This window comes from Carassius carassius, chromosome 29 (genome assembly GCF_963082965.1).
Source record: "Carassius carassius chromosome 29, fCarCar2.1, whole genome shotgun sequence".
Lineage (NCBI taxonomy): Eukaryota > Metazoa > Chordata > Actinopteri > Cypriniformes > Cyprinidae > Carassius > Carassius carassius.
This window is the reverse complement of record NC_081783.1, coordinates 17,940,025-17,959,851: the sequence shown is the minus strand read 5'-3', so window position 1 is coordinate 17,959,851 and position 19,827 is coordinate 17,940,025. Positions and strand designations below refer to the sequence as shown.

Genomic DNA, 19,827 nt, shown 5'->3' with positions numbered 1-19,827 from the left:
TTTTATGTCAAGTTGATTTTAAAGTGAGTTCACCAAAAATTTATATTCTGTCATCATTTACTAATGTTATGCAGATCTGAGATGATATTGCATCTTTGGTTCTCACCCTGTGGCAGCAGCCATAATACAGCCTCCATCATTGGGATTAGCGAGACAGCAGCCTGGACTATCGTGGCTCATACCAAAGTTATGCCCCATCTCATGAGCCATGGTGGCAGCGACCCCCACAGGTTGTTCAGAGTGGTCCTGTAGAGGAAGAGACAGATGAAACAAAAACTGAGCGTACATGGCTATAAAACTGGAATAATGCTGTAGGTGAATTTACCGAATTGACTCCACCGGACTGGTATTCAGAACACATGGCTTTTAGGGGAGCCAGACCAATGATGGTGCCCTTAAAAGAAACACCCCTACAAAAACAACAAAAACTACTGATGAAATACCAATAAAACTAATGAGGAACCAAATCAAAGCAATGCACCGACTAGCAGAACATTTAAAGGAATAGTTCACCCAAAAATAAACATTTTATCATTTCCTCTCTCACATTTCCTTTCAAACTCGCGTAATTCAACTTTTTTATTGTTCAACAGTCATAACTTCGTACATCACCACAGTATTCCATACTCACCTTTCCAATCAATTACATATTCAGCCACTTGTCACCATCAATGTAACAAAACAAAAGCACATGGAAATTAAACCGTTGTTAAGTCCTGCTCATCACACCATTTTTATAAGCAGCCAAAAATGATCCCATGTTTTTTTTTTCATTTCTCCCTCACTCTTAGTCTGTCTCCCCAACATGCACTAATATGATGCAATTCAAATCATCCCATGAATCCAATCTTTCAAATCAGGGGTTTTAGGGCATTTCCAGTTGCGCAAGATCATCCGTGCAGCTGTGATACAACCAATCTTAATAAGGGTAAATGCATTATTTTTTCCATATTAAATTGTGGTTCCACAGGTAAATTAAAGCACAATCACTCTTCAAATATTTTTAGAATTTTATGCCAGAATGGCTGTATTAAAGAACATTCCCAAATCATACTGTATGTAAAAGTGCCCTCTACCTCTTTACATTTCCAACATAGATTATTCCCAGCTATTATTTCCCCATCTTTCAAAGTCTAGATCAGGGATATATCAGGGATATAAAGTTGTGTGAAACGAGAAATATCTGTTTCACACAACTTTATAAAATTGCTTCAGGCGATTTAGGAATCGATAGAGGATTTTTTACTGGGAGAAACCCCTCAAAACTGCATTGGACTAGTCACTTTTACCATTGTTTAGCAAATTATTGTTAGTGCACAATTAATGTGCAATATCCAGTCATTTCTACAGGAATCAAAGTGATTCATATTCTTGTGTTGTGAGGATAAAAGATTTCCACATATCAGAATAAATTACAGAATTTTAAAGGGGTCATGTACTGCCTTTGTTTTTTATTTTGTAATATTCCCAGATGACCACTTGATTTCTACATCAAAAACCATCATAATTTAGAATAAGCTATTTTCCGATCTGTTTGAACCCCCCTCAACACAACACTGTGTTTGAACAGGAGTGGAAGATTTTAGACCCACTGATATGATTGGCTAATAGTTGTGTATGTTTGACAGCCTACATCCTTCATAGATGGACTCTGCTGTGTTCTTGATTAAAAACACAAGTATTCTGTACATATCAAATGATCTGTAATAACAGATAAAGCAATAGTGCCATTGCGCCAGACTTTAGACCAGGTTTGAGTTGGTCTATGGCGCAGTCTATTTTCAGCTCCTTAAAATAGCATTGCGCCAGCATGCATTTGCTAATTAAACGACATGGCAAAGGATGGGAATATGCGAACGGCGCTGGACTGATACTAGCAAACACCTTGCGTCGCATTGTGCCGGGTGTATTATAGGGTCCTATAGGTGTGAATTGGTAGGGCGGGGCTAAACAGGCAGTGATGTAGAAACGGGCATTGATCATCTTCTGTGGAGGTGGTGTTTAGGCACACTATTTACTTCATAGAGATGTACATTCCACAAGCTGTCGTTTGTATTGAGCTGTCTTCAATGTAAGCTGTTTTTAGACTAACGAGAAAGTTTTGAGTTCTAAAACTTACCAGATGTTTTTATATTACAATGACCTCTTATGTCAAAAGATCAAGGGAATTAATTTATTTCAGTTCATGACCCCTTTAAAACTAAAAACAAGATTATTATCAGAGATCATTATTATCTGTTCATATGTTAATGAGGTGGGAGGAGCTAGAGCAAGACTGACGTTACTAGCTGAGCGTTATCATTGGGCAGCTGTGGCAGGTGTTTCCTCCTCCAGGTCAGAAATGCACCCAGGGTGCTGTAGGGGTTGTCGGTCACAGTGATCTTGTCTTGATCGTTCCAGATCTCCAACCAGATCAGAGCCACACGGATGTTAAAGGATTTGTAAAACTGGGAACATCAAATCACATAATATATTAAGTGTCCAGAAGCAGGTAAATGATAAAGAGTGTGCTTAATAGTACACTTCACAACAATCTCACCTTATCCACAAAGTTAGCTGCTTCAAGCAGCCTCTTTTTGGTATTTTCAAGGCTCCGACCGAGCTTCACAAACTGAAAAAGAGACACTATTAATATGCCTCTTTGACCATAGATGGCTGAGATAAATTTTGTGTCATGCAGGTCAGTGTTTCTCAACTGGTGGGTCGCGGACTGTACGGCCACAGAAATGACATCAACAACAAAAAATGTATATTTATTTTTCTTTATTCAGTATTGGTCAAATTGTAATATTTTTAACAGTCTTAAATTAATTTTTTTTTAAATAAATTTGCTTTGTTTTTTTTTTTTTTTCTATATACAAACCCAATTCACTGTACACTGTACAAATTGTGAATAAAAACAGAATGCAGTGATGTGGAGATTTCAAATTTCAGTATTTTATTCAGAATACAACATAGATGACATATCAAATGTTTAAACTGAGAAAATGTATCATTTTAAGGGAAAAATAAGTTGATTCAGCTGTTCCTTATATGTACATTTAACTTTTCCGTCCTCTTATTGCTACCTGTCTCAACTTTTTTGGAATGTGTAGCTCTCATGAAATCCAAAATGAGCCAATATTTGGCATGACATTTCAAAAGGTCTCACTTTCAACATTTGATATGTTATCTATATTCTAATAAAATATGTGTGTAAGTGGGTTGCGGCTTGACGACCATGGAAAAACATGGGTCCCAAGGCCAGTCAAGTTGAGAACCACTGACATAGGTGTTGACAATGAGATAATTCTATCATGAGTCATGACAGGAAACGAGTCATATCTGCAGAGGTACAGTGGAGTGAGTCAACAAACAGACAAGATCTGAAGCTCCAGAGCTATCAGCTAACGGTCATTGTTTTTTACCAGACAGTTCTATCCAAAGCAGCCAGCTGGCTTATAATTGTGATGATTTATGTGATACATATGACTTACAAAAAATGCTAATAAAACGAAAAGCAAACTGTCTGAAACATTTTAACCTGAAGCAGTTTGAAACTGATTAAACATCTCATACGTCGTGTTTCTATATATTTTTTTTTATCTTTTGAGCAGAGTCTATTGGCCGTCTGTTACAGTTAATCTACATTGTTATGAATAAGACAAGAGTAAATCTCTATCTCTTTGCTATAAAGTTTTCTCACAGGTTAATGACATATTTGATGTATTGTAGTAATGTTGTCTCTGGTCTGTGTGCGTATATGCGTTCAGGAGGCATGGCTTTGGACGGAAATTTGCAGGAATGGTGGGACGTTCACTTTCAGTGCTATCAGGCTAAAGTTAGCCATTTCCAAGATGTCCTATTGCACCTTTAAGAGATTTTACCTCTGCATGGTCGGCCACCACCATCAGCTCCACGTATTTCATGCTACTACTGACATCCCTTCTTTCCTGCAGGAAGAGATAGAAAAGATAGGGATAAGCATAATTTGAGGCTAGGTTAGGCTAATTTGATATACTAAAGAAGAAGTGCTGAGTCACTACTTCTAAGTCTGAGTTTATGAATTTAAATACTGTGAGACATGACTAATTGGGACTGGGGGACATCCTGTGTTTTCGGACAGGGACAGACACTCTATTCATGTAAGCCAACGCAAGAACAATGTGTCCTTGGTTTAGTACCACTTTAGTCAGCTCTTCACATTTATTTAAATAACAAGTTTATTAACTGGTACTTTCCATGAATAATATACAAAATAGGGCCTGAACTCTTAACTCTTTTTTAAACAAAATGTGAAAGCAGGTGCTTAATCAAGAAATGTCTACTTAATGTCATTTTAAGGAGGTTAAACTAAAGTTTATATTTTATATTCATCTGGTATAATGTTTCTCAAAACTTTGAACAAAATACAAAAAAGTACAATTCCAATAACCTAAACCTAGCAAGAAACATTAAACAAATATAGGCAATTTAAAAAAAAATTATATAAAAAAAAAAAATTGTAATTATATACTAATGTAAACACCACAGCTTAGAGAGATATATATATATATATATATATATATATATATATATATATATATATATATATATATATATATATATATATATATATATACTGTATATACTGTATATATATATACACACACATTGCCGTGAAAAGGTTTTTGCCCCCGTCCTGTTTTTTTTTTTTTTGGCATATTTGTCACACTTAAAAGATTCAGATCATTAAATAAATTTTAATATTACACACAGATAACGCAAGTAAATACAAAAGTAGTTTTTAAATGATTATTTAATTTAGTAAGGGAAAAAAGCTGCCCAAACCTATCCGGCCCAAAATTAATTGCACCCTCCTTTTAAATCATGAAAGAACTGTAATTAACCACATTATTTTAGAAAGCTGAGTTAAATTTCACTAGCCACACCCAAGCCTGATTACGGCCAGACTTGTTGAATCAAGAAATCACTTAAACAGAAGCTCTCTGACAAAGTGAAGCTTGCTTAAAGAGCAACACATCATGTCACGATCTAAAGAAATTCAAGAACAGATGAGAGACAAAATTGTTGTAAAGTATCAGTCTGGAAAGGGTTATAAAGCCATTTCTAAAGCTTTGGGACTCTAGCGAACCATGCTCAGAGCCCTTATCAACAAATGGAGAAAACTTGGAACAGTGGTGAACCTTCCCAGGAGTGTTTGGCCTACCAGAATTACTCCAAGAGCACAACGACGTCTGGGGCTGCTTTGCTACTTCAGGACCTGGATGACTTGCCATAATTGATGGAACCATGAATTCTGTACTCTATCAGAAAATACTGAAGGAGAATATCTGGCCATCAGTTTGTGTCCACGAGCTCAAGCACACTTGTGTTAAGCAGCAGGACAATGATCCCAAACACACCAGCAAGTCCACCTCTGAATCGCTCAAGATAAACAAACTTAAGGTTTTAGAGTTACCAAGTCAAAGTCCAGACTTAAAATATGATTGAGATGCTGTGGCATGACATTAAACAGTCTATTCATACACAAAAACCCACCAGTGTGGCTAAATTAAAACAATTCAGAAGAGTGGGCCAAAATTCCTCCACAGCGATGTGAAAGACTCACTACCAGTTATAGCAAATGTTTGATTGCAGTTGTTGCTGCAAAGGGTGGCACAACCAGTTATTAGATTTATGGGACAATTACTTTTTCTCGTAGTGCCAAGTAGGTTTGGAAAGCTTTTTTAACTTTAAATTAAATCATTATTGTAAAACTAGATTTTGTATTTCCTCAGTTATCTTTGTGTAATATTAAAAGTAGTTTGATCTGAATCATTCAAGTGTGACAAATATGCAAAAGATAAAAATAAAAAACTGGTAGGGGGCAAAAACTTTTTCATAACACTGTGTGTGTGTGTGTGTGTGTGTGTGTGTGTATATATATATAAACAACTAAAAACTAAAAGATCTCTGACACATGGTAGTCTATTCTGAAATATTTTTACAAATTTACATAATTATATTTTCTGTATGGGAATACAATCTTATATTTTGATTTCAATTGTTGGATATACATGGTCAAGAAAAGTGGTGTACAGACATTTTACAGATTTATCCAGATTTGGATTTATTAATAAAGATTTATTGCTTCTAAAACTAGCTACTTTTTTATCCTGGGTGAATGTTATATTACATAATAGTTTTAAAACTAAAATACTATCTAAACATACACTGATTTGAGAGGATCTCTAGTTTGGATTTGGTTCAAGGGTTCAATGTTACTCATGATCTCACCCTATTGGTCTGCTGAGGCTTTGCCATGACATCAATCAGCTCTTGAAGGCTTTCCGAGTGATTCCCGTCTTCATGGTAGTGTCCGCAGGTGCTCACTGGCAGTTTCAGACTCTGAGCGTTGAAAACGACATGTCCCTGAGAGTGTGTTTGGTTAGCTAGCGGTTCGATCATGTAGCTCAAGCTGTTATTGACTGTTATCATGCCCCTGGGGATTGAAAAGACAACATGTCAATCACGAGAATGTTTAAACATTGAGACTGAATGACAAAGGGGACAATTGTAGTTATGGACAATTAAACAGGCTGACAGGATGGAAACCACTCATCAGGGTTTTGCACCGGAAGCAGAGTAGCTTCACCACACAAAATGATCTTTATCCTGGATGGGAGGGTGAAGAAAGATAGGAATAAAACCGAATTGATAGCCAACTTGTGTTTATGCTGAGCTTGGTTATTTAAGCAAAAACAGATTTCCTTGCTTCCTGGATACCCCAGTTTTGCCCAAATACAAGCATAGTTACACACAATCCTTCACAGATGTGCAGTGATGGCCAACTATCAATGAAAATGCTTCCACTGCAGAAACGCAAAACACAAGAACCATAAAAAGAAGCCAAAACATAAGATTAAGATTCATGGAAATGCTAATTGTCTATAAATGCTACAAAGTTCTAGAATGCTCAGTAACATTAACATCATTCTCAAATTTCAACTAATATCTGTTGACACGTCCATAATACATAAAACATTGACAAAATGCCTTCATTGTTCTCATTTAGTGGAATCATACACCGCAGCTATGAAAATCATCTGGAAGGGAGTGTGTATACACTATACAATGCTCTAGTTTTCCCCTTCTCCAGTCAAACCTCACCCATTCAAGCTGTGCATGCTTAAATATTCATTGATCTGTTGGATCAGTCAATGCATGTCTGTTCTTCTCCTGTTTGAGTCTCGGAAGGCATCGAAGCACTCAACAGGACTCTATACATCTACCCTCGGCCCACTCAGAGACCAGGCCATGCTACTACAGTGAACTCGCTGAACTCACTTCCAGGCTAATAAACTAGAACTTTTGCACAACAAAAAATATATCCTCATGATGCAAAGTGATGGCACTAGTGCTGTAGTTTTTAGAGTCTGACAGGTTAGGATATAGAACTAAAATGGTTTGTGAAAGTCCCAATTACTAAACAAGATATACAGGTCTGCATGATAATGCAAAATAACATTATAAAATATAAATCTGACAAACAAAAGAAAAGAAAATCGAAATAAAAATAAATTGAGTAAATAAAAATAAAATATAAAGTAAAGAAGAAATAAATGTAGTGTGTTTTCTTCTGAAAGGTATCGTGTATAAATCTGAAAATGAAGCTATAGCTCAAACTAGGCAATGATTTATCTTGATTTCACCTGGTTAGATTTTGAAAGTGTAATTTCTGAACCACTAGTAGCACTAAGGGGAACTGCAAAAATAATTGTAAAACGTTTTTTTTAAATGACTTGATTGCAATCCTGTTGTCATTATGAATAATTACTCTGAGCTAAAGAACAGGCAATTCAAAAATAAATAAAAATGCATGTATGCAGATCTGCTGTGGATCTTACCTGAGTCCAGCACAGGTGCTGATGACCAGACTTGACCCCTGGATCCCTTTGACTGACCCATGATAATAACAGTGATCCTGGAACCAAAATAACACTATATACATCATATACACTAGGTCCACTATATATATATATATATATATATAAATATATATATATATATATATTTTTTTTTTTTGATTTAGGATTTGTTTTAAAATTTCTAGTAAGCTTTATTATTTAACATTTAAATTTCACAAAGAAATATGCAGCATTTTGTCTTTTGTCTAATAATAAAAGGACACATTTTCATTTATAATTTGTCTTAAATCTCATTTTGTAAAAGAAATAAATAAATAAATATTGTGACCCCAGAGATGTTTTTCCCAAAAGCATCATTAAGAACGACATTGCTTGCAACCGTGGGAAACGTGCCCTGTTAATTTTGACTCTGTGATTCTTTTGCAACTCTTTTCACTTAAAGTTTGGTCCATTCATTAAACAAATCTATTGTATAACTTGGACAACTGTGGCAGTTGTTTTGGCTTCTTTTATTATGTGTTTGGTGTGGCTGGATTCGTTTTGAAGCTTGGAATGCAGCATGAAACAGCACAGAATCCCATTCATTGTATTCAAATTGAATTTATATCGATTGGAAGATTTAAATGACATTGCTTTTTTTTTTTGTTCATAGAAATTCTGTGTAAAATTGATGTTCTTAAAAATAAAATGCAAAGAAAACACAAATCTTATGGCTGGTAGATGTCGGAAAGCATAAAAACAAGATATCAAGTTAATATGTTTCTTTGTGTTACAAAGCTTAAGTATTTCAAAGTATTCTAAAGTATTTTGAGTAAGTTACTAATCCTGAGTAATCTAACAAAATATGTTAATGTTTACATATATAAATAAATAAATATATATATATATGTGTGTGTGTGTGTGTGTGTGTGTGTGTGTGTGTGTGTGTGTGTGTGTGTGTGTGTGTGTGTGTGTGCGTGCGTGTGTGTGTGTGTGTATGTAAATGTATATGTATATGTATAAATATATAAATATATAAATATATAAATATGTGTGTGTGTGTGTGTGTGTATCCTATACCTAACATCAGAGGAAAGGGAAAAACATGTGAATATGCCTAATGGATGTCATATTGATTTATATAATCTGGAATTACTTTCACAAAATTAACATCAGACATAACTGAATCATTTTATCACTTTAAGCACTGATAAAGGCAAAGCCAAACACATGACTTGTTTCTAAAGTGATTTAGAGCCTATTAGCATACTGTGTCAACAAGATTACGATGACAATATAAGCTATTAATATGTAATTTAGAAGTAAAAGATTGTGGAATGGATCCAGCACTCACCCTGTTGGCAGGCTTGGAAAACTGGCGGTCTCCATTCGGATTGTACCATATTTCCTGATATTCAGAAGAGAACAGCTCCCTTGGAGGAAAACATACAAAAAAGGCAAAATTGTTCAGTTATACATTTAATCAGCGCACAGCTGGTAAATAACCAGACAACTTCCATCACGTCCATAAAGGAATAACATAAACACTTCCAACTTGTTTCCATTCCTTTTTTGGAGTCACACACAAATCCAGATTTGATTCGTATCACGATGATATGAGAGGATTTCGTCACAGAAAATGTCTCTGACAGTGTGAGTTCTCTTTCCTTTAATGTCCTTGAGCTCATTAAAGAGTCATCTAAAGTGGCTGAATGCTTTGAGAATCAGAGATACTCAGTAAAAATGCTTACAGACTGAGAACAGTCTGTTTATCGTACTTATATACTCTTCTTTCTCCTCCTTGAAACAAGACCACTAGTGCTAAACTGGCCCTAAATATTTAATTTCCCTTAACAAGACTAACAAACGATTTTCACAATGGCTTGGAATAACACTCAGATCTCAGATATACGTTGAAGACACAGTAATAATTTTGATTATGATGATTTTCTTGTTCTGTACCCCCACATCTGACATACAAATTGACACCAGCATACAACAAAGACAGCCAGTTTATATGCCACATTGTTTGTACCACCTTGTTTTAACTTTTGTTTAAAAAATTAAATGATGCAGTATGTACACCAACAAAATAAGAACTGAAACAGACTAAAACTAAAATTAGATTTGATGTGACAATTTGACTTACTAATGAGCTTGTCTAAACCTAACCACATATTGTGATCTCATTCTGTCTCTCATTCTCTCATACACAAACATATACATCTCAAGCATCTGTCCCTCTTTGTTTAAATAAGCTGGCCCAACAACAACGTCCAGACCTACTGGGCCACAACCTCCATCATCCCCAAACAGGAACACCCACCAGGCAGCACAAGTCTGCACTGGCTCTGCAAGACCCTGGATCTCTGCCAGGGAGAAAAAGTGTCATGGACTCAAGTGCATAGAGATATACCGGTCATACACCCTTCTGCTATACACTGGGTCTTAAAATAATGCCACAAGTAGAAATACGATAACATATGGGTCCTTTAAGGTCGTATAATCATATTTCACAGCAGCAACTTACATACAGTATTAACAGTTTATGTCCCCTAATGCTAATATGAAGGCAATTCTGGATAGAAGCTATGTCAGAAGTGATTTGAACATTATCAGGTTTTTACAGTTACATACAATTCAACTTTTGAATTGAATTGTGATCGATATTCATAAAATAAAAGCCTCTCCTGTTTGATTTTAAAGTAATATATGCAAATACATGCAAAACACTTATGCATGAAAATTTTACACCCTGTAATCAAATGTATTAGCGCTGAACTCTAATTAAGTATAGGAACTTAAGAGGTCTTGCTTTTGAAAAGAAAAGTGTGCACTGACCACCTTTTTAACAGACAACAACAAACTGAAGCAACATCTACTGGTGGCCCAGTCAGGTTTTGAAGGACAAATAAAGGCGTATAATTTTCTATGTCAAAATCTTTCATTTGACAGCGAACACCACCAAGGTCATTTGCTTCCAAATAGAATCAAAGAGTGTGGAAAAGCACTCAAGACAAAATATGGGGTAGTAGGCCAAAAGGCTTCTTGAGTGTATCTAATACCCTCTCAAACAACACACGCCTGTTGATGCAACCCTCTGCTGAGGGAACTAAAACAAGGCTTGCACTTTATCTGCCACACTGCCGCCCAATGACCCAAAATGTGATGCTATATTGAGCCCAGCCTTAAACAGCCCCTGGGCAAACAAGAAGACTCATAAATTCACAATAAACTGACTCTGGCTGAGCATGATGCTATAGTCCCTTAGGCTCTAGAAAAACAGAGTGAGTGAGAAAGAGGAATTTTACTGAGAGAAAGAAGGATGTTGTGCCTACCAGGTGGGCGATTAACAGAAATTTTAAGTGGCGCCTTGGCAGTTGTTTTAGCTACGCGATAACAAACACTTACAATAGACACCTATAAAACAAGCGCTGGCAAAAATAGACTCTGTAGAGAGTTTGAGTGTGGCCCAAACTAACTAACTGTACAAGGAGCCCTTGAATAACTGTTTTCTTAACGCGCCAATCATCGTGACCGCCCATTAATGTTTGGCAATCAAATTTTATTTCCCATCTTTATAAAAAAAAAATGTGTCTCTATTACAAAGGCTTTTATTTAGCATACTGTATTTTTGTTGTGAAATTTTTATCTTTATAAAGTAAACATAAGAATACATTTTATAATATTAGTAATATTTAAAAGACGAACACTTAAACCAACTTGATTAAACTTACTTGATAACCATATTGTATTCATATTCCACAGTGTTGGGGAGTAACTAGTTACATGTAACGGCGTTACGTAATTTAATTACAAAATCAATGTAACTGTAATTAGTTACAGTTACTAAGAAAAAATGAGTAATTAAATTACAGTTACTAATGAAATTTTTATCGATTACAAAGGGGATTACATTTGAATATTTACACACATCCACATACAGATTTAACTGATTTCTTTCCCAAATTGCACTGACTATTCTGAGACATACCGCCCTAATAATTCCCGGGATGCGGAAATACAGTCGTAGAATCCAGTCATAAAAACGGAATGCCTAACGCGGACGGAATATGCCACATTTTGGATGACTAAATCAAAAGTAGGTCAGTACACTTGAATCAAAACATGACATGGACTAGTGTCTGTGAATATTAAGCTCCCAAAATGCAATATATGACTCCTGCACGTTCTGTGTGTCTATAGGAAATCAGGCGCGGACTGGACACCGGGAGAACCGGGACAATTCCCGGTGGCCTGGCAGCCGATTTGGCCCGCTATTTTAATATCATTTTTGTATAATTGCCTGCCGAATGTACTAAAGCGATCATTTGCGAATCCGCCATTTGATAATTAAATCTCTAATAAATCATGAATTGTAAGTCGTGACTCGCGCGCTCTCCGCGCCTCCGCCAAACGGTTTGGATCAGATTTAGAGTAATCAATGCGAGAGAGAGAGAGAGAGAGAGAGAGAGAGAGAGAGAGAGAATAGAGTGATAACTCTGATGGAGTGTGGAAGCGCACAGCTGGAGCAGAGAAGCAGAACTCCTGTTCAGGGTTTCAGGTCAGTTTCATCTGTAAAGATGCTTTTTTTGCCTTTGTTTTTTTTATTTATTTAATCAAGCAGCAGCACGTTGCTCATCAGTCATCACTCAAAATACTATACAAAGGACATCATTATTTTCTGTTGTAATGTTACAGTAGTAATTTAGCTGAAAAATAATCAGATTTTTTGTGGAAGCTAGGACAGACAACAACTCAACCCTTACGAAAATTAAAGTTTTGTTATTTTACTAATAATCCAGAGAAAATGGTTACTATTGTTTAACTGTGGTAACCAAAAATTATTTTACAAATTTATTTATTTAAAAATAAATAGAAATCCATTTGCAAAACAAAAAACAAAACAAGGTTATTGTACTTTTATATAGGCTAATAAAAGCATGGTCAATTTTTGTAAGGGAAAAACATGACTCGTGTACAGTATCAGGATTTTTCTATAAATATATTGTAGTATTGTAGAGTATTGTATTGTACAGTATAGTTTTGTTCAATCTTGAGTATTAAAGTCATGAGAGAGATGGATAACAGGGCAAAATAAAGAGACTGAAGAGAAAAATGGAAGTGAAGGTGCCGTTCAGGAGAGAACTTTTAATTATTTAGCATGTCCCCAAATTAAAGATTTAAACCTTTCTTTATGTCAGGTCCATACAAAAAATTGTTTTGTCCATTATTTTGTTTGTATGAATTTGAATTTCCAGTCTGATTTTTTTTCCCAGTCCGCCCCTCCTGTAAATTAATGGCAAAGACATGGTTTCATTTACTACATAGGCCTACTGAAGCTCGCAGTGTTTTCAACCTCTGCTGCCACAATATAGGAGTACACGAGCACATAAACATAATTTCTAGAACTGCTCTGTGTCACTTCATGCATTTTACTTATTTTGAGAAAACTATCATCACATTATATACAAAGAGACAGCAGTTTAAAAAAAACACTAATGTTTCAGGAGTTTATTATACAGAATACGTCACATGCTTATTAGATAACTGTATTTGAGTTTATGTATATGATTTTATTTATTATTATTTAATTTTCACAAATTTAGAAAAGTAATCAAAAAGTACTCAAAAGTAATTAGTTACATTACTTTAATAAATTAATTGAAAAAGTTACACTACTTTTACATTTTAAACAGGGTAACTTGTAATCTGTAACCTATTACATTTCCAAAGTAACCTTCCCAACACTGATATTCCATCAATTTTAGGAAGAAAAAAAAACGTCAAAAAAACTGTGTATATCAAAAATGATACATCATGCTATTAAGCTGTTAATTTAACATCTCTCAAACGATATTATATTGCATTGCATTATGTTTTGCCCACACAATAAACACTCGACAGAATCAATCGTAAAACTAAGAATTTAAATATTAGCTTAAGTCATAGTACTGGATGATATAGAGTGACAACTGATATTTATATGTATTTTATGTAAGTGGTTTGTTTTTATAAAGATCTCACTGATATACAAGCTTAATAGTCATTTCCGGCCTCATAAATATAAGAACCTGCACTAATGTGAATGTTTTTGATTTTAGGCCTCTGAATATAATTAAGGTGTTTTTTCCTCAGAGTATGAGCTCCGTATTCTCCTATGTCACACTTTGTGTGTAAAAAATATAATACTTAAAAAAACATATAAATGTTATTATTATTTTCTAGATTTTGTCTAAAGGTCCAATAAACTGTTCGATTTGAGAATAATAAAGGCCCTTTGTAAAGTTTAGTGTTCTGTCGAAATTGAACAGGATTGCATGCAAATCAGCTTTTTGTCAAATTCCTTAGCTCAAGTTTGCTGTAAATAACATTGACAATTAAAATGATAATAAACCATTTTTCTTCCTCCCTCCCTCTGTGTAACATAAAAAAAGAATATTCATATATTACAACACAAAGATGCAAAATGGATAGGAATGAGTTTCCACCCCTCGGAGCTAAAGAGTTGGAACGGGGCCCGACAGATGCAGTGATGACGAGCTGTATGTTTGAGACACGGCCGTCTGGCAGCAGCTGAAACAAAGAGCTCATTTCAGTATAGACGGGCTGCGTCTCAAGGGTCAGTGGGCCACATTTTCTCCTCATATCAAATGACATCATTCTAGATGGAGGGCGTGGGAGGAGGGATAGAGAGAAAGATGAAATAAGGACATCACAAACAGACAGAGAATGATTGGAAAGGGTGAAAAAGGAGAGAGAATGGGCTGGAGGGGAGAATGATGTAATTGAGGGCATTGCCTTGGCCATCGCTGTGATGGAGGGGCTTTTATTGCCCTTTGCAAGAGCGTATGCAAGCCTAAAAGCCTGTCCGAGCACTTTGCCCTCTAACTGACAGCCAGTCAGCCTCCCAGAGGGGTCATCTGAAAGTCAAACGAGCCGATGCATGCTTCAGAAAATAAACAAAAGCAACAGAATAAAGAGCGCACACATTAAACGCAACATAAAATCTATATTGAACCTATTTACTTTCTTAACCCTATAAAGACTGTATCATATTTCATACACAAATTTCTGAGGCCTCTAAATGATCAACATGATCGAAACTTTCTGTCGTCTGATTGATAGTCTTTTTAGTACAATTCTACAGGTGTAATCTTTTGCTTTAAAGTCCATACTTATTTTTTATAAAGTAAACCTAAGAAGAAATGTTTTTTTTTTGTTAGTTATACTTAAAGATGTACATTTACAGGCCTGGAGTAACTTTGGTTGTCCATACATCATTGAGAAAAATAAATAAATAAATAAAAATAAAACATTTTCCTGACTTTTATTTCCAGATTTACAGGGTTAATGCACATTCCTGGACTTATTGTGAATGTTTTGTTGGTGCACAAATGTTAGTCTTTGTAATATTTCATAAAAAGAGGTCAATACACCAAACCGACATTTTTTTTTTTTTTACCTAACACCCATTTTTTACAATCTAATCAACTCCAGATGGTAAACCCAAGTCGTCCTCTACCTAATTTCTATTTGATTCCAAAATATGATGCACTATAAAAGCAAAATGGTTGTGAATGACATTTCAGGTTGACTTTATTAATAAATAACCACTAGTGACCTAACAATCCCCTGATTATGTATCATTCTGATGTCACAAGCAAGCATTTAGAAATAACTATTAGGGAGGATACGGCGACAGACCCCAGACTAATGTATCCTCTGAGATCTGTCAGCCCTATGGAGAGAGAAAACAGACAGAAATACAATAGGGATAGAGTGAGAGAAACTGTACTGCCAGATCAGCAGACACAGTCTAGAGTCTAGCATGAATTATCCTAATGTATATGGGTGCAAAAGAGAACAAGGACTCTAGTTTGGGGTTCACTGCTACGTAAAACTTGAGCCATGAATAACATCTCTCGACTGACCTTCAAGTCATAGCCCAGACTTGCCACCCTCAAAAAAACTAAATCAGCAGAGCCCTGGCTGGATCTAAACCCAATCACCTCCTCTGGGTCCATGAGGGCAAACATTCATTAGAATAAAAGCCTGGATACCCCTCCAGCACACACACAAACACACACACACACACAAAAGCTTTTTCCTTCAGCCTGTGATGGATCTATCCTGGATGACGGCCACTGACTACAGATGCCTGGAGATTCACAGCTGCTTTTTGATATTCTATGCATGAGCACTTACTTTTAAATGGAGCAAATAAGACGTACGACTAAACAAGAAGGCAGAAAGCACAGAGATTCAGCTTTATACCATTGTTGCAGAAAATGTTTAACATTTACATCACTGACAGCCAAACATTCCCTCGAGTCAACTATACTGTAGCAACAAAATCCTTTAAAAGCTAAGACATTTATATTATATACTAGCATTCTGAGATGGATTGCACTCGATTATGGAGTGTATTTCATATAAAATTTTAGCTGAAAGTGCTAAAGATTCATGTGCATATATACAAAACCATGCAGTCCACAAACTGGCTTTAACTGTTAAAGATTTATCAGTTCAGTATGTAATTGTATATTAGTGAGACCTCAGTTGCAGTTTAATGTGAGAGAAGATGAAATTTATGTTATAATTTCCTGCACTCAAAATCATCTGTCAAGAAACCTAATTAGCATTGATTGTTTTTCCCACTGAATAACCCATGGGTGAAGTTGGAGGTTAAAAGGCTAAACAGAGGGATACACACTAGTTCACAGGCTTTCAGAAGTAGGAATGACTCATAGTAAACACACAAAAGACTATCTAAAATATCTCGAATTAATGAGAAACTTGACCCCAATTAGTATTAACCCGAGTATTCGTACAGAGATGGATATCTTTAAAACCATTTCCCTTGCTTTTATCTTGTCACACAATTTAAAAATTATCCACAAGAGGAAATTAAACCCAGCTTGTATTAATATTCAGTGCTTGGATATGAATCCTGAATTTCCATTTATTCTATATTTCTGCAATACTTCACACACAACAGAACTGAAATTTTATCATTATCTAATGATGCTGCTCTTCAAAACACTGCTGTTGGTCAGTCACCATGACTTCTTAACAGTTTGACATTGCATCAGATTGGAATCCTATAACAACTTGTCTCTGCGAATTAGTTACTCAATATTATGTGTAAAACAGGATTAAATTCTTGCGAATTATCAACCACATCCTTCCTAAAAATAAACGGACACAATGTAGTGCCTGCAAAACAGTACTTATTGTTTTCATCAAACCAAAGAACGTTTTCAACAAAGTTGCATCTGTAACAAATGCCCACAGCATGGTGTTGCCCCCTGGGCTTATCTCAGTCAGACACCATGGAGTCGTGCTCTGGATGGATCTTCAGTTGGTAGCCCATGGCTTTTACAATCTTCTCTGATTTTCAGATAGTACCTTTACTAATCTGACACAACTTGCAGAGTTGCACCACAGCCGTTTCACAATTTGTGCGTGAGGCAGAATGTACACTATAAACATAAAGGTTCCAAAAGGGATGCCATAGAAGTACCTTTTTATGTATAAGAATAAATACATTTTGGTCATACTTTATTTAAAGATTCAATTCTTACCATTAACAAATCATTAATTATTATTTTTTTTAACAATGTGTTTAGGTATTGGGTAGGATCAGGGATGTAGAATATGGTCATGCAGAATATGTGCTTTTTAAGTAGGCTACTAATAAACAGCCAATATGTTAATCATGCATGCTATGAGCAACTAGTTAACAGTGAGAATTGGTCCCTAAAGTCTTACAGAAATGTTTAAGAATAAATCAAGAGAATAATCTATTTTATACATTTTACACAAAAAGAATACTAATGCTCCCTACCAGAATACGGAAACAACTTCAAATGTAGTACTAATCACACTGCATCACATAAAAGTGATGTTCTTCCACTGAATTGTATGAGTAAAGCAAGAACAAAAATCTGCCAAGTGGTTCAGACTTCAGCTTAATTCAAAGGGAAAACAAGCTTTCATAACACACTGACAGATATTTGTTCTTGTTTTATGCATAAATATAATTTTGTTACATTTTTAAAAACTTACATTTGCATCCCAAGTAAATGTATCTTGATTTAAGGAAGATCAGATTCCATAGGAAAACAAAAATACTTTTTTATGTCAAAACTAGACTAGATTATGCTGGTTGCAACCTGGGTTTTCTGAGGCATCCAGCACAATCCTTGCCACGGAAAAGCAAAGCGGGAGGTCTTTTGAAGTCCTGTCACTATCCCTTTAATTCCAATGATACACCTCAGAAACAATCGACCTGATTTATACTGTTGTCTGTTATCATGTCCACTAATTTACTTACTCTGCAATGCATTCCTGGGGGAGAAAGTAAACCATGTGATGCGCCCAGCTTCCTGTGTCCTGGAGCAGGCGTATCAAATGCCATTTCCATATGGCTTAATACTCGCACTCCATCAACACATGCACATCTGCTTGTGCCAAAATGAAAAGGGAAACCACATAGATGTGTATTTATGGCACAACGCTATGAACTGTATTTCATTGCGAATATATCACGACACCTCCAGTTGGTAAGTTATATGTGGCTATAGTGGAGTAAAGCGGGACAGTGAATGGAGATGCTTATTTATACAACTACGTGCACAAACTCACTCATTTCTCTGGAGCTGTAGAATCAGATCTTCTCCTCCTGCAGTAATTTTGACCTCTGCCTCAGATGGATGCTGGGAAGGTAAATCAATCAGGTTAGAATAGAATTACCCAATAAATTCAATTATGCAAAAATGGTGGTAGATACATGATAATGTACAAAAAAAAAAATAATAAAAACACTGAAAGAGGCAAGTTGTTTTACAGGTATTATATATACAGTGGGGTCCAAAAACATGAGAGCATATAGTGAGAGAAGAATATACTCTCTCTGTGTGTGTGTGTGTGTGTGTGTGTGTATACATACATACACACACACACACACACACACACACACACACACACACACATACACTGAGAAAAACTAAATTAAGCAAATTTAAACTAAATATATGCTAAAAGCAGAAATATTCTAAGGTCATTTAAGTCACTTTTGAAAAAAGCACCTTTGTTAAACTGATTAGTTGAACTTTGGTTCACTAAAGGTCAAATGTTTTTGCCTTTATAATAGGTTAAACACAAGATGATTTTTCGATTATTTTAAATAATTCTGAATAACATACACAAAGGAGTTAATGACAATACGCCAAGACTTTTGAAAACATTTTTAGTTCAACTTTTCACTGAAATTGTTATTCTGAAATGTAATGTATTGAATTAGAAAATTAAAATGTTTGATTCACAAGCCATCTTACGACAAATTAAGCCTGCAAATGTGTAGTTTGACGATATAAAGCACAATGAACCTCTGATGCAGTTCTTAAGAGTCAACAGTTCTTAAGAGTCTGTCTCATTACCTTAGAGCTCTCATGAGATCGTTTGTGTCTGGCTGAGCTGATCCACTGTGGATAAGTGATAAAGTGCTCCGGGTTGTCATGGATGCGAGATGAGTCTCTATGCCAACGTTGATCTAATAGTGCAAAAAAATAAATCACGTAACCAATAAATAATAAATCTGACACAATTTCTAGAGTTCCGGCGCTCATCTTCCACGAAACACAAAAATGAGCACTCAGTATTCTTGTACAATGACTATAAACGATAACACTCACCCGTGTGTATGTCCTCGCCATGTGCAGCGCATCTTAAAGAGAGATGCAAACAACAACAACATAACAATACAAATAATCGGAACTGCACTGCGCCCGCGACCATGCAGCGATCCAAATGCATCATAAAATGTAAAAATAAAAATAAATAAATAAAAAAGCACGAAATAAACGAGCCGTGCACGATGAATTATCATCGATTATGAACAGCATTCATGATGAACAACACCGGTATGTGTGTGTCTGCAGAGACCGACAGAGGC

The 19,827-nt window shown here is 35.6% G+C and overlaps 1 protein-coding gene across 1 annotated transcript in view; it reads right to left on the bottom strand.

The window, feature by feature from the left end:
- Positions 1-19,827, bottom strand: part of LOC132109789 (disintegrin and metalloproteinase domain-containing protein 19-like) — a 28,089-nt gene extending 8,262 nt beyond the window's left edge. Inside the window, exons 1-11 of the mRNA XM_059516132.1 lie at positions 19,568-19,827; positions 19,313-19,425; positions 18,519-18,589; positions 9,223-9,301; positions 7,869-7,945; positions 6,259-6,463; positions 3,867-3,932; positions 2,540-2,611; positions 2,281-2,447; positions 326-410; positions 107-246 (exon numbers count right to left, since the gene is read on the bottom strand). Coding sequence (XP_059372115.1) covers positions 107-246; positions 326-410; positions 2,281-2,447; positions 2,540-2,611; positions 3,867-3,932; positions 6,259-6,463; positions 7,869-7,945; positions 9,223-9,301; positions 18,519-18,589; positions 19,313-19,425; positions 19,568-19,691 — 1,199 coding nt within the window. The 5' untranslated portion in view covers positions 19,692-19,827. The remainder of the gene's footprint in view (positions 1-106; positions 247-325; positions 411-2,280; positions 2,448-2,539; positions 2,612-3,866; positions 3,933-6,258; positions 6,464-7,868; positions 7,946-9,222; positions 9,302-18,518; positions 18,590-19,312; positions 19,426-19,567) is intronic.